Here is a 14664-nt window from a genome sequence, read left to right as displayed (position 1 = left end):
ACCACTGTGCCACAAGGGCTCCTCCTTGTCAATACTATTTCTTAACAATTAACTCTGTTTCTCTGTACCATATCATATGGTAGATGTGCAGAGATATATATACAGAAATTCTATTTGGGAAAAATGAGCCCTGGTTGTGCAGTAGTTAAGTGCTTGGCTGTTAACTGAAAGGCTGGCGGTTTGAAACAACCAGCCACTCAGTGGGAAAAAGAGGTGGCAGTCTGCTTCTGTAAAGATGTGCAGCCTTGGAAACCCTATGGGGCAGTTCTACTCTGTCCTAAAGGGTTGCTGTGAGTTGGATTAGACTTGATGGCAACCGGTTTGGTTTTTGGCTTTATTTGGGAAAAATCTATTAAACTGATTGATAGAGAACTTAATTCTTTAATATTTATAACTATTTTTTTCATGAATGAACCTTTTATAAAACACCTTACTGCAATAACTTACATATACTCCCCTTGAGCTTTCCCTTAGGCTTAGACATTTATTTCTTCTATCACCTGGTACACAGACTTTATTTATAGGAGCTAAGTATTACAGTTTTATTCTGGCTAGAGAAGTAAAGATCAAAATACACCTTTCCTATAGATAAAGGAAACCAGTCAGAATAAGGCTGATTAAAATTGAAGGTGTTTCTCATAGTCAACTACGGTACTAGTCTAAGTAGAAAAAAATCTGTACTACTTCACAGTCTAATTCTGGAAATCATAAGGAAAGTATTTTTTCTACAAGAGCTTTCTGTTATCACAATCATAATACATTAAAAAACAAAAAGAAATAGCAACAATAAGACCTTTATTAAGTATTGGCACCAAACTTGCAGGAAAGACCAAACTCCCAGGTAGACTGGCAACCAATATTCAGTATCTGGTCCATGGTAATATATGCTTCAAGGCTTAAGAGAACTATTCCCTTTGCCTAAAACTGCCCTTCCTATCTGAATTACAAAAAACTTCGTTGAAATTGGGTTTGAGGCTCCATTTGAGATAAAAACAAATGACAATCATTTGCTGTTGTTAGGTGCCATCAAGTCGGTTCCAACTCTTAGCCACCCTATGTACAAAAGAATCAAACACTGCCCGGTCCTACACAATCCTTGCTATGTTTGAGCCCAGTGTTGCAGCCACTGTGTCAATCCACCTTGTTGAGGGTCTTCCTCTCTTTTGATGACCCTATACTTTACCAAGCATGATGTCCTTCTCTGGGGACTAGCTCAGCCTGATAACATGTTCAAAGTACGTGAGACAAAGTCTTGCCATCCTTGCTTCTAAGGACCATTCTGGCTGTTCTTCCAAGACAGATTTGTTCGTTCTTCTGGCAGTCCAAGGTATATTCAATATTCTTCACCAGCACCATAATTCAAAGGCATCAATTCTTCTCTGGCCTTCCTTACTCACTGTCCAGCTTTCGAATGCATATGGGGTGATTAAAAATACCATGGCTTGGGTCAGGTGTGCCTTAGTCCTCAAGGTGAGATCTTTGCTCTTTAAGACTTTAAAGACCTCTGTTGCCGCAGATTTGCCCAACACAATGCATCGTTTGATTGCCTGACTGCTGCTTCCATGGGTGTTGATATGTGGGTTAAATTAAAATGAAATCATTGACAACTTCAATCTTTTCTCTGTTTATCACTATGTTGCTTATTGGTCCAGTTGTAAAGATTTTTGTTTTCTTTATGTTAAGGTGTAATACGTAGTGAAGGCTTTACAATCTTTGATCTTCAGTAAGTTAAAGGTTGTTAATGAGTCTTCCTCTGATCCTGATGCCCTGTTCTTCTTCATATAGTCCAGCTTCTCGGATTATTTGCTCAGCATACAGAATGAGTTAAGTATGGTGAAAGGATACAACCTTGACGCACACCATTCCTGATTTTAAACCATGCAGCATCCCCTTGTTCTGTTTGAGTGACTGCCTCTTGGTCTATGTACAGGTTCCACATAGGCTTAATTAAGTGTTCTGGAATTCCCGTTCTTCGCAATACTATCTACAATTTGTTAGGATTCACACAGTCAAATGCCTTTGTGTAGTCAATATAACATAGGTAAACATCTTTCTGGTATTCTCTTTCAGCCAAGATCTGACATCACCAACGATATCGCTGGTTCCATGTTCTCTTCTGAATCCGGCTTGAATTTCTGGCGGTTCTCTGTCGATGTACTGCTGCAGCTGCTTCTGAATGATTTTCAGTATAATTTTACTTGCATGTGATGTTAATAATATTGTTCAGTAATTTTCACATTCCATTGGATCATCTTTTTTTGGAATAGGCACAAATATGGAGCTCTTCCAGTTGGTTGGCCAGGTAGTTGTCTTCCAAATTTCTTGGCATAGACTAGTGAGTGCTTCCAGCATTGCATTTGTTGAAACATCTCAGTTGGTATTCTGTCAATTCCTGGAGCCTTGTTTTTCACCAATGCCTTCAGCGCAGCTTCGACTTCTTCTTTCAGTACCATTGTTCTTGATCATATGCTACCTCCTGAAATGGTTGAACGTTGACCAATTCTTTTTGTACATTGATTTTGTGTATTCTTTCCATCTTCTTTTGTTGTTTCCCGCATCGTTCAATTTTTTTGCCAGTAGAATCCTTTAATATCAACTCAAGGCTTGAAACTTTCATTGGTTCTTTCAGCTTAAGAAATGCCAAATATGATCTTCCCTTTTGGTTTTCTAACTTCAGGTCTTTTTATATTTCATTATAATATTTTACTTTGTCCTCATGAGTCGCCCTTTGAAATCTTTTGTTCAGCTCTTTTACTTTATCATTTCTTCCATTTGTTTTAGCTAGTCTACATTCAACATCAAGTTTCAGAGTCTCTTCTGACATCCATTTTGGTCTTTTCTTTGTTTCTTGTCTTTTTAACTACCTTTTGCTTTCTTCATGAATGATGTCCTTGATGTCATTCTACAACTCGTCTGGTCTTTGGTCGTTAGTGTTCAGTGTGTCAAATCTATTCTTGAAATGGCCTCTAAATTCAGGTTGGGATATACTCACGGTCAAACTTTGGCTCTTGTGCACTTGCTCTAATTTTCTTCAGCTTCAACTTGAACTTGCATATGAGCAATTGATGACCTGTTCTGCAACTGGCCCCTGCCCTTATTCTGACTGGTGCTACTGAGCTTCTCCATTCTCTCCCTCAGGTGTATTGATTTGATTCCTGTGTATTTCATCCAGTGAGGTCCATGTGTATTGTCACTGTTTATGTTGTTGAAAAAAGGTATTTGCAATAAGTCACTGGTCTTGCAAAATTCTAGCATATGATCTCCCGTGTCATTTCTATCACCAAGGATACATTTTCCAACTACTGATCCTTTTTGTTTCCAACTTCTGCATTCCAATCACCAGTATTTACCAATGCAACTTGATTGCATGTTTGATCAATTTCAGACTTCAGAAGTTGGTAAAAAAATCTTCAATTTCTTCACCTTTGGCATTAGTGGTTGGTGTGTAAATGTGAATAATAGTCGACCAGTTGAATAACTGGTCTTCCTTGTACGAATATGGATATTATCCTATCACTGATAGCGTTGCACTTCAGAACAGATCTTCAAATGTTCTTTCTGATGATGAATGCCATACCATTCCTCTTCAATTTGTTGCTCCCAGCACAGTAGACCACGTGATTGTCTGATTCAAAACAGCCAGTATCAATCCATTTAGCTCACTAATGCCTAAGATATCGATCTTCAAGTGTTCTAGTTCATTCAGTTTTCCTTGATTCATACTTTGTACCTTCCACATTCCATTTACTGATGGATGTTTGAAGCTGTTTCTTCTCAATTTGAGTCGTGCCACATCAACAAATGAAGGACAACCACTTAAACACATAATTACTTCTGCACATAAACACTCACCTCCATGACAAAGTTTATCATTCTTTAAAGAGTGACACAAACTCTTTCGCTGTCTAGTCATGGCCAGGAGGAAACAAACTGTGGGATATCCCATCTCAAAATAACCTCAGTAATGGGGTCTGAATAATGTTATGCTAACATACATGCCAGGTGATGGCACAGATCTCAACTGATTTGGAGTTGAGTGAATATTGATGATTCCATCACACTAGAGATTTCGTTCATAATTCATCACTTCCAGAGGGTATAGGGAAGCACAACAAATCACTCTGAGAACAAAAAGGTAGGGCAGAAAAGCACAGTGCTTAACATGATCTGGATCTAGTTTTAGATCCTACTGTTCTTATGCACTAACTGTGATACTGGCAACCTATTTGAGTTCTCTGGAATTCCTCTGTTACAGAACAGAAATAGTGATATAGGGCTACTGTGAGAATTAAGTAAAACAACTTATAGAAACAGTGCAATGGTATATAGGAAGACTCAACAAATGATAGTCATTGATGACAAATTTGTACATTTTCATGCATGTGTGTACCTATGTGAATACAATGGATGGTGCAGAAATGGCTTCACCTTACTACTGATTTTAAAGCAGGTCCTAAGGACGATTCTCCACAAAATTCTCAAAGTAGTAATATGTATTCTGCAGCAAAAAAAAAAGGACTAATTGTATGAGTACAATTTGGAAAATTATGCAAAGTAAGGTTTTTTTGGGGGTGTGGGCTATCAAAAATGAAACTTTTATTACAGTATCTTTTATAAGCTCTTTGAGAGCAGAGACTATCTTACACGTCTTTGTACCCCTCCCACTGACTAGATTCTAGATGTTCATTAAATATTTGTTGATGTGACTGTAAACTTTCATCTCAGTAAAATCATTTAATTTCATGGTATCTGGCAACTAAGCCATATGATTTAGGTAAGTCAATGTTACGAAAGTTTCAGCTAACGATGATCTAATTGAAAAACAAGAGACCAGACCCATGTTAGAAAATTTTCATACTATTCCTTGGCAGATTGGGAAGCAATTTAACCTGGGGAAAATCATAATTATTATATAATAATAATATTTTAAATAGCTGATGTAGATTTATGAATCATACACTAGCCTTATTAACCAGGACAACAAACAGAATCTTAAGTATAAGCTCTTCTGGATAAATATCGTGAATATCTCTAACTTTTCTCAAACATTATGGTTTGAGAAAAAATTGTTAACATCTGTGTTTAAGTTTTCAATAACTAGTCACTCACGAGTATGGAAGAAAGATCGAATTATGCAGCTATGTCATCCAAATGCTGACAGATGGGTTCAGCATTTTTGTTGTAGACGCTGCAAAACTTCCAGAGTCATGTGAGGGGCAGTGGGTAATTTTTTACGTGATGTGACACTGATCTTAAAGTGTAAACTTTGCAAATACAGCTTTATTGGTTTCGCATGAACCACAAGATTTCCTGGGAAAGCAGCTTATTCAGCTGTGGTTAACACTTGCCAGACTGTTGGATTTTTGCTAAAGCACTTACGTGATTCTGGCATCTCCCTCTGTCACAGTTTGAACATGACTTTTTTTTTTTTTTTAAGTTAAAATTACAGACAGTAAAAATGGCATCTGGCAGTGATATGTCCTCAGTATTGTTTAGATAAAAACACATAATTTAGAGGTAGCTGCAGATAATTTTCATAATTCAATTAACTCAAAGAGATATTATAATTTGACTATGTTTCTACCAAGCCATTCTTTGGAAAGCAGTCTTTTGAATTAAATGTGACATTGTTCCTATTTGGTCTGAGTTATCATAGCAAAATATAAATAAAAAAAGAATAATTCACATTCGCAGTTTGGCTGCGTTCTTTCTAAATGAAAATGCCATAGATGAAGCAAGAGAGGTTTTCACTTCAGTACCTTGATATAATATAAACAGGGATTTGGAATTTTCTAGCTCTGCTTCCTCACTGCCTATTGCCTTTCTTCCTCATTACAAACTTATTTTGCTGTCAAAACATATATCAAGAATCTAGAAAACATGTCAATGTGAAGGTAAAATGCAAAATCATGCTTTAAGTGCTTCATAGAACATTTGTTTTTTTTTTTTTTTTTAAAAGAGGTAACTCATAAAAATAACCTTATTTTTAAAATGAGTGTTTTTAAAGTAGGGGATCTTGTGCACTTCTAAACTGGTTATAAGGAGAACAGAAAGGTTTTGTAAAGAGAACTGGGAGAAAGAGGCCCTGTGGTTCAAAATGAATGGAAAAGGAGGAATTAAGGGGCAAGTATGCCACCATGAAAGATCACTTAGCATTCCTCTTAATCCCTGGACAGCCTTGAGAGACGGGAAGAGACCATGTCTCTATCTGTGGCTCATATCCCTGGAAACTAATGACTGAGTTGGTACTGAGAAAGGCTGACAGAAAAAACTCTGGCATCAGATGACAGACAGCAACTATTTCCTTAGCTATAATCTAATTTACTTGTCTTGAGGTCAGTGTAAAATGAAGATGACTCACCTTTTCAGAATTGTTGATAGGATTACAGATAATATATATAGAAATAAATATGTATGTATTGAAATATGTCTGGAGAAATATTTACCACAATGTTAACAGTGGTTATCTTTGGCTAGCGATTTATGAGTACTTAAGTTTTTTCTTTATGCTTACCTGTATTTTCTAATTTTCTTTCAATTACTATTACTTACATAACTAATACGTGTAAGTCACTCAGCACAGTCCTGGCACTCACGCTGGTTCAAAAACGACAGCCATCATTATTATTAATATAAAACAATAAAGCAAGATGTCGCCCTCTCAATGAGCTTCTGCCCTTTCTTTGCTTTTGTATATATCAATGGATACCTCTCTATGGAGGAAAAGTGACGAAAATGAAGTTAATGCCACCACACAATGTCCGTGGCAGACTTTCCACTCCTGAGCCAAATGAAAGGTCACAGCTTAGAAAAATTTGTCTTTATGTGTTTATGGCTTAGTGTTGGAAACTGCTGCTCCGCCATGGGGAAAGCTCAGCTAATATGACAAATCAGCAATGCTAATCAGAATGAAATTCGCCCTGGTCATACAAAATTTATACATAAAATACCACCTACCTTCCTAACTACTGCAAATTATGAGGTTGCCTTGAAGAACAAACACCTCCCAATAGAATGCCCAGACCCATAATGCAATTAAGATTTGGAGTTTATATGTGGTAATAGTTATACAAGATAGGAACCTAGCTCAGTATTATTTTGGTTCTAATATCTGAATTTATTTTATTTTTGAAGTACCTTAACTAATAAGTCACCACAGCCTTCAAAAAGTGAAAACAAAGACCTTGGAAAAACTACCACAAATACTGTTTAACCAAATTATCATTATTATAATTGCAGGCTATGGCAGGTTAATGCATTTACATTTACTGCAGAAGAAACTGCACGCTTTCAAAAATGCTTTGACTTCAGCTAAATCTGGTAATGAAATATTGTAACCTAAAGGAAGTGTCAGTATGCCTTTGATCTCAACTACAGAGCCAAGTAACCCCCTAGGGAAAGGAGACCAAAATTTAATGCTTATAAATAAATAATTCAGGTGATTTGAGCTTTGAAGAGGATTTTTTTTGGGGGGGGGGGGGTTGTTTTTGTCTCCACTAATGCTTCTAGATTTTTAGTAAGACTTTTCTATTCTCTACCTTCTCTTTGTGCTATGATATACAATCTAATGCTTGGGAACATTTTCAAAGCTTCTGCAGTTTTAAATTTCTAACGAATCTGATAAACTTCATTTACACTGATTTCTAAGAGAACAAAGGAAATTCTGTTGATGATCCAGGTTCAAGTACAACAGTAAAAATTAGCTACGTAACAGTCTTTTTTGCCACAATATTAGACTCTGCATATTATTTAAAAACTACCTATCTTCCAAAAGTGAATGATACCTTTAATCCTTCCTCCTCCCCAGTACCTTTCCCAAAAGGAAAAGACAGGGCTAAAAATACTGGATTTTCAAACATTGCAAAATATGAGGCACAGGAGCTAAAATTCCAATTAAGTTAAAAAAAAAAACCAGTATGTAAATAATTTGATGTCAAGCTTAAATCAACACTTTATATTCTGGATCAGACTGAATACAATTTTGTGCAAGCAGTAAAGCTAGTGCAGCTTCTCCCTGGTTAACACAGAATTAAAAAAAAAAAAAAAAGCCATTTATTAGGTAGCCTAGAAATCAGAGATGAGTTGGGAAGGAAAAGCAAGAGTTGAGGACACAGGGTCTAGCATGACTCTAAGTTTCCTTTTGAAAGTTTAAAAAAAAAAAAAACACAAAAATGAAATTCCTTCTCTATTTTTTCTTGCCTGAGAACCACTATGATTTGTAAAGTCTGCACCAGTAATTACATTTAATCACCCACAAGTACATCTCTTAAGCCTATAAATACTATATTAGTAATACTAAACTATCTCCATTGGCTTATTTGTAAAAAGAAAAATATATTATATATTTATATTTTTATAAAGTGAACACTGAAGGCAGAGGAAAGGGAATGAGAAAGAGTGTATAATCACTGTTTCTCTGGACACAGTAACCAAACTGGGGTCTTGCTCCAGCCACCTGGTCAGGCCGTGTCTGAGGAAGAGTCATAGGAGGCAGAGACGATGAAATTGCCACTGTTGGAGCGGCTGGCCACTGGCTGGGCGGCCTGCTGGCTCAGGTTGTTACAGATAAGCACCAGCTGGTTGCTCTGGGCCTCGGACAAGGTGCTGCAGCTCTGATACACACTGAAGTTGGTCTTCCTGCCGGGGATGTTACCCTTCTCACACATGGTCTTCACCATCTTGGCCAGCTTGTTCTTGCCGAGGGCCTGGCAGTTGTACCAATGCAGAGCCGCCAAGTTCACGACTGGCTTGATGGACAAGTAGAAAGGGGCGTCCTCGTAGCGCATGGCAGGAGGCCGCCGCTGGGCATACTCCTTATAGTCCTGTACAGGGCAGGTTTGGGGGGCATGTTGGGTAGCATACACACGGGAGTCTGTGCCCCCTCTCTTGGTTTTAGCATTCAGATCACCAGTGTCTTGACCCATCCACTCCAAGTATTCCAGGCCTGTTTCCGTTACTCGGAGCCGGATATCACCCCATTTCAAGGTAGATCCATGGAAGCCTGTGCAGTGTCCAAAAGCCTTTGTGTTGTTGAGCCAGACAAGGTTGAGCAGACCCTCAGGATTATAGCGGCTCAGTAGTCCCCTTTTCCGCAGAATGAGTTCATCAGCAAAGGTGAGCTTCATGGACTTGTGTGGCTTATTTCCTTTTCCTTTGCAACGGAGTTCAATTTGCTTCTGTTTCAGGGCCTCTTGGGAACGCTTGAATTCCTTATCTCTGGTGATACTATAGCCATACCTGTGTTCTTTCAGGTACCGCTCAAGCCCACACTGGTAATTGGCCAAGCTGTTGGGTTCATATTCAGACCCATCCTTCTGCCTGGCGTCAACAAAGAAGGAGGCAAGGTAAGCATCCAACTCCTTGCAAGGGATCACATAAATCTCTCTTGTTTCCGAAGGATACTTGGAGATGAGGAACTCACGGAAATTGCGGAGCGCGGTCTGCGTGCTCCGGATGGTTTTCTCATTCTGCTCTCTGCTGAGCTCAGCTGCTCTTTCATCCTGGTCTGCAACAAATTGGGGAGGGGAGGGATAGAGAGGGTGTTGATGAGTTCAGACAATGTACTTTCCACTCTGAAATAAAGTTTCCTTTTATAATGAAAAGGGAAGGAAGGAATCAATTTTGCAGAGATCTCTGATAAACATTATTTACATACCTGTCACTTTATAATAGCCACCTTCAGTTTCACAAATGACGTATCAGACAACAGTATGGCCCATTACAATCAAAATGAGCTTCATGTTATTGGCACATAGTTTAGTGCAGGAGGTTTGTTGACAGAGTGAGGTTAGAGGCAGCCTTCATTTTAGGAAAAATGTGAGACAGAAGTGTGATGTTTACCTATTACAATGTGCAAGGGCCCCATTATAGTTGACAAACGCATCCTGAAGCACTTCATTTGTGAAACCAGAGGTTGTACTGGTTCCATTTTATTGCATTAAACATTTATATTTGTTATTTTAACACATCACTAGAGATCTATATTTAAAAATCATTAAGCATCATTTACAGTAGATACTTGCTCTTCTGGTAAATACAGTCTATACGTATTCTGTATGTAATTGCAGGGCAGTATGCAATAAGTGAAAAAAAAAAAATCTGGTATACTGAAGGGTAATTATCTTCATTACCAGAACGTCAAAGCCAAAAGACAGAACAATGAAATTTGAATTAAGCTATTATATTCAAGATGTAAGAAAGTGGCATCTGTCTCCTAGATAAATATAAATAAAATTATATTTTATTAATTTATTATTTATATCCCACCACCATGAGATGCCTCTTTCCATTATGGATCATTCATCATTAAGTAATGCTGCTCAAGAGTAGTGGCCCTCACACATTACTGTGCTTAGTAATCACTCAGGATCTAGATCAAAATGCAGATTGCCAGGTGGCAGACCTAAGAATCTGCATTTTAACCAGCAACTCCACACTTGTGCTGAGGGCCTAAAGAACACATTTGGAGAAACAAAGTTCTAATGTCTATATCCTATGTAGGAAACCCTACTCCATTTTACTCATTTCTTTATCACGATTAATTTAAATATGGTTTAAATTAAATTTAAGTGGTTTCATTTCAGTAATACATAACTTAAATTTGAGATCTTAAAATATCAACAATGGTAGACATGAAAAACAGTTTGTCTAGAAAATGTTTAATAGAAAAAAACTGTAAGAGTTTAAAGTATAAGGTATAATAAGCATTTTGTTTATGCCAATTATTCAGGAAAAGTTCAAATTGCTTTGTTAGGTTGGTCAGGGGAAGTCTTTCTAATTACCACATTAAACAAAAAAAAACTGTCGAGTCGGTTCTGACTCATAGTCACCATACAGGACAGAGCAGAACTGCCACATAGGGTTTCCAAGGAGCTGCTGGTGGATTCCAACTGCCTACCTTCTGGTTAGCAGCCTAACTCTTAACCACTTCGCCACCAGGCTCCAAATACCACATACGATAAGAAAAACGAAATTTTCTAATAAACTGGATTTTATTCACAAAACACACTACCTTTGTAGTACTATACACATTTGTGAACAAATACGATATTTTAAAATAAACAATTCTAAGGTATAATTCCCAAAATCCATATAACTTTTTAAAATGAAATGAACTAAAATTCACTAAACTAGCTAAGTGGAAACTTTGAGACACATTTTTAAGAGATTACATTTGCAAAATTTAAATACAGAAAAGCATAGTTCATGCTTCAACAGACTTAACTTTCATTTATGCTATTTCTTGAAGTTGAAATTGCTTATATATTGACAACAAAGAAGTATATCTTTTCTATCAAAAATATGGAAGCCACAGGTTGTATGCGACTTTACCACGACAGCTTCCTTAACTGCTTACACGTGAGGTCAAAGGGGCCAGCACACCTGTGTATATTTTAGCTACTTGGTCAGCTATTATTATCTCAGCAGTTTTCCAAACTGAGATACATGAAAAATTTCCAAGAAATATACACTCACAGATGATTTTAGGGGAAGATTTTCCAGTTTCTCAACCTCCACACGGACTTCTTCCTAACTTATTTGCCTGACATGAAGACGCTATTTGTACTTGTTACCATCCTAGATTCACCGCCATCCATACTCTGGGGTATAAAAGACTTTAGAGAGGCAAACAAAATTTAGAAATCAACAAAGAAACCCATACGGCTTCCTGTGCTTCTGTCTTACACATATTTTGGTATAAGTAAAATTTGCCATTAGAAATAGGGTATGTGGGGCTGAGTTGGGGTGTTCTAAATTCAGGACAGCTGATATGGTATAGGTGAGGTTGATTATTTTAACTAGAACTGTTATATCTTGCAGGGCTACCAAAATGTTCAAGACAAAGTAGATAAACTCATGGATTAAATTTTATTCATTTCTTTTATATTCAATATGTTTTATTCACAAGGTGTTTAATAAATATTATCAAATCATATCATGAAATACTGATTCTGGTACAGTCAATCCTCATCTTCACTGTATAAAATATTCACAATTGAACACATCTGTGTATCCAGCATTAGATGAAGAAAAAGAACACCAGCACCCCAGAAACCTTCCTCATGTCCCTTTCTTCCAACCACTACCTCCCACCAAGAATATCCGCCATTCTGACTTCTAACATCATAGATTCATTTGGTCTACTACTGTAACTTATATGAATGGAATCTTAGAGGATGAACTCTTCTGTATCTGGTTTCTTTTGCTCAACATTATGTTTGTGAGTTTCACCCATAACGTTGTGTGTAGTTGAAGAAGGGGACTAAGACATCTTTGTTCTGTGTTCTCAAAGCCAGAATTCTGACGGGGACCCTATAAATGTCCACTGAATATTTTCTCATCACACACAATCTACTACATGAAAAACAGTTACATTCCTGAAGATTCTGGTAGTCATCCATAAATCAGCAGTCAAATTTCATGATTATGTGTGAATGTACATGGTAAGAAATACAGCTCTGGTTCTAAGCACCGTTGTTTATCTAATGCTGATGATAAGCACATTTTTTTTCAACACACACACAAAAGATACGATATAAAGGTCATTTTCAATTTTCTCAAGAGAAGCAGATATATGGTGCAGCAGGCAAACTGAACGAGTCACTGTTACTAATGAAAAAACATTCATTGAGATGGCTAAATGGTCTTACTAAGGAAGTTGTGATAACAAATTCTAAACACTGAAAGTGGGTAAAATCCCAAAGGCCTAGAAAACTGAATGAAGATAGAGTGGCAGTCAAAAATATGCAAGTACAAGTTATTTTTTCCAAGCAGATCAAGTACTTAACAATTAGAAATGAAGTTTTACAGATGGTGAATGAGCAGGCATCAGAATGTTTCCTATGGCTTCCATGAAGCCATGTACCCAGCAGTCTCATCAACAGGTATACTCACATCTAAATATAAGTTAGGATCTATCCCTACAAACCTGCTCTTCCTCCTAGTCAGTGCCTTTACCACCCACCCATTTGCCAAAACCTGAAACCTAAGCACCATTTCTGACACTTGCTCTCCCTCTCTTCCACATCTAATCAATTATCAAGTCTTGCTGCTTGAATTCATTTACTCAAGCACATTACTAAGTAACTAATTCATGTTAGGAATTTAAGAAAACGGAATTTACAGGGATGAGCATAATGTAAGAATTACTGAGTTTTGTGGGATTTACCACCTAGTGAGGGAAAACAGACAGTAACACAAATAAGTAAATCTTAAACTGGGAAACAAGTGCTATGAGGAAAAATAACAGGGTCTTGTGAGAAAGAATAACAGTGACCCACCTAAGGATGAGTATTCCAGGAAGGCCTCTCTAAGAACTTTTAGCTAAGACCTGAAAAATGAAAAGCTAAAGGGTAGAAGGAGGAGCACTCCATGCAGAGGAACAATGCTTGCAAAGTACCTACAATGGAAACTAGGCTGGAGAAACAAAGAATATCAGCATGCCTGGAGAGAAGTGAGCAAGAGGGAGAGTGGCATGAGCAGAGGTCTGAAAGCCTGTAGGATCACGAAGCGCCTTGTAGGCCTTATTAACGATTTTGTATTTTATCCTAAGAAAACAAGTTTTAAGCTGCATGGTCAGGTTTGCTCTGTTATGATATAAATCTACCCTTCTCCTTCCATGCTAAGAAAATCTTCAATAAGCTCTGCCTTGTATGAGTCAGGCTCTTTCTTTTCTTTTTCCTAGAAATGGAGGGTAGGGGCTGAGTTCATAATTGGATGACCTGGAACAAAACATTCCCAGACAATGAAATGATCCATACTTTGTACCACCTTGGTGGAAGCAGAAGGTCAGAACCAGAGGGACCAAGAAAATATCCAAGTCAACTACTACTCCACCCCCAAAACAAATAAAAAACTAAAGAAAATTTTAGGGAGGTATCAGAGTTTGCAAAAACTGTAGTATGGGAGTTTGAGCTAATCTTATCTAGATCTTAAAGGACCAGGAGACACTAGCTAATGTATGAATTATACTCACATTATCCTGCCATGTTTATTTCATTACATTTCACACATTTCCTTTAGGTTGTGACCTCCTTGAGAAGAAAGAGGCATTTATCAACAACCTGAGTTTTTAAGCAGAGGGCTCTTACTGTACTAATTTACACAGTCTCCATGTCCCATTAATTCAATTATTTTCCATGCATTTGTCACCTCTGAATTCTGAGTGCCCAATATGTTGGCACACCAGAGCTACCCTGTGAATGCATGAAGACTGACTAAGTACATGAACTGGTAAAAGAATTTTAAATGCACTGATCCTCTGTGTATATTTTGAATGTCTGAACGTCCCAAGCTTTGACCTGAGTATAACAGGAAAGGAAGAATTTCTGGACATGTGTGGCTTTCAAAACTAATTTCAAAATATCTGTCTCTCCCTCAGACCATTCACTTACATTAGCTCCTTTCTACCTCTATACTGAGGCAGTGATATTTCGTGGTAGAATTCTCACCTTCCATGCCAGAGACCTGGGTTCGATTTCCAGCCAATGTACCTCAAGCACGACCACCACTGATCTGTCAGTAGAAGCTTGCATGTTGCTACGATGCTAAACAGGTTTCAGCAGAGCTTCCAGGCTAAGACAGACTAGGAAGAAAGGCCTAGACAGCTACTTCTGAAAATCAGCCAACGAAAACCCTATGGATCACAACCTTTTAATTCGCAAC

General features: G+C 37.6%; 1 protein-coding gene across 4 annotated transcripts in view; it reads right to left on the bottom strand.

Moving 5' to 3' along the window:
- The window catches only part of KIAA1958 (KIAA1958 ortholog), a 164143-nt gene that overhangs the window by 52617 nt on the left and 96862 nt on the right, over positions 1–14664 (bottom strand). The window contains exon 3 of one of the 4 annotated variants that reach the window (XM_049895622.1): positions 9422–9505. The exons of the other annotated variants lie outside the window; for them this stretch is intronic. Within the exon in view, the coding sequence (XP_049751579.1) occupies positions 9422–9505 (84 nt within the window). The remainder of the gene's footprint in view (positions 1–9421; positions 9506–14664) is intronic. 4 annotated transcript variants of the gene reach the window in all.

The sequence above is a fragment of the Elephas maximus genome, chromosome 9 (genome assembly GCF_024166365.1).
Source record: "Elephas maximus indicus isolate mEleMax1 chromosome 9, mEleMax1 primary haplotype, whole genome shotgun sequence".
Taxonomy (NCBI): domain Eukaryota; kingdom Metazoa; phylum Chordata; class Mammalia; order Proboscidea; family Elephantidae; genus Elephas; species Elephas maximus.
The sequence above is the reverse complement of the archived record's forward strand: the minus strand, read 5'-3'. Positions and strand labels throughout refer to the sequence as shown.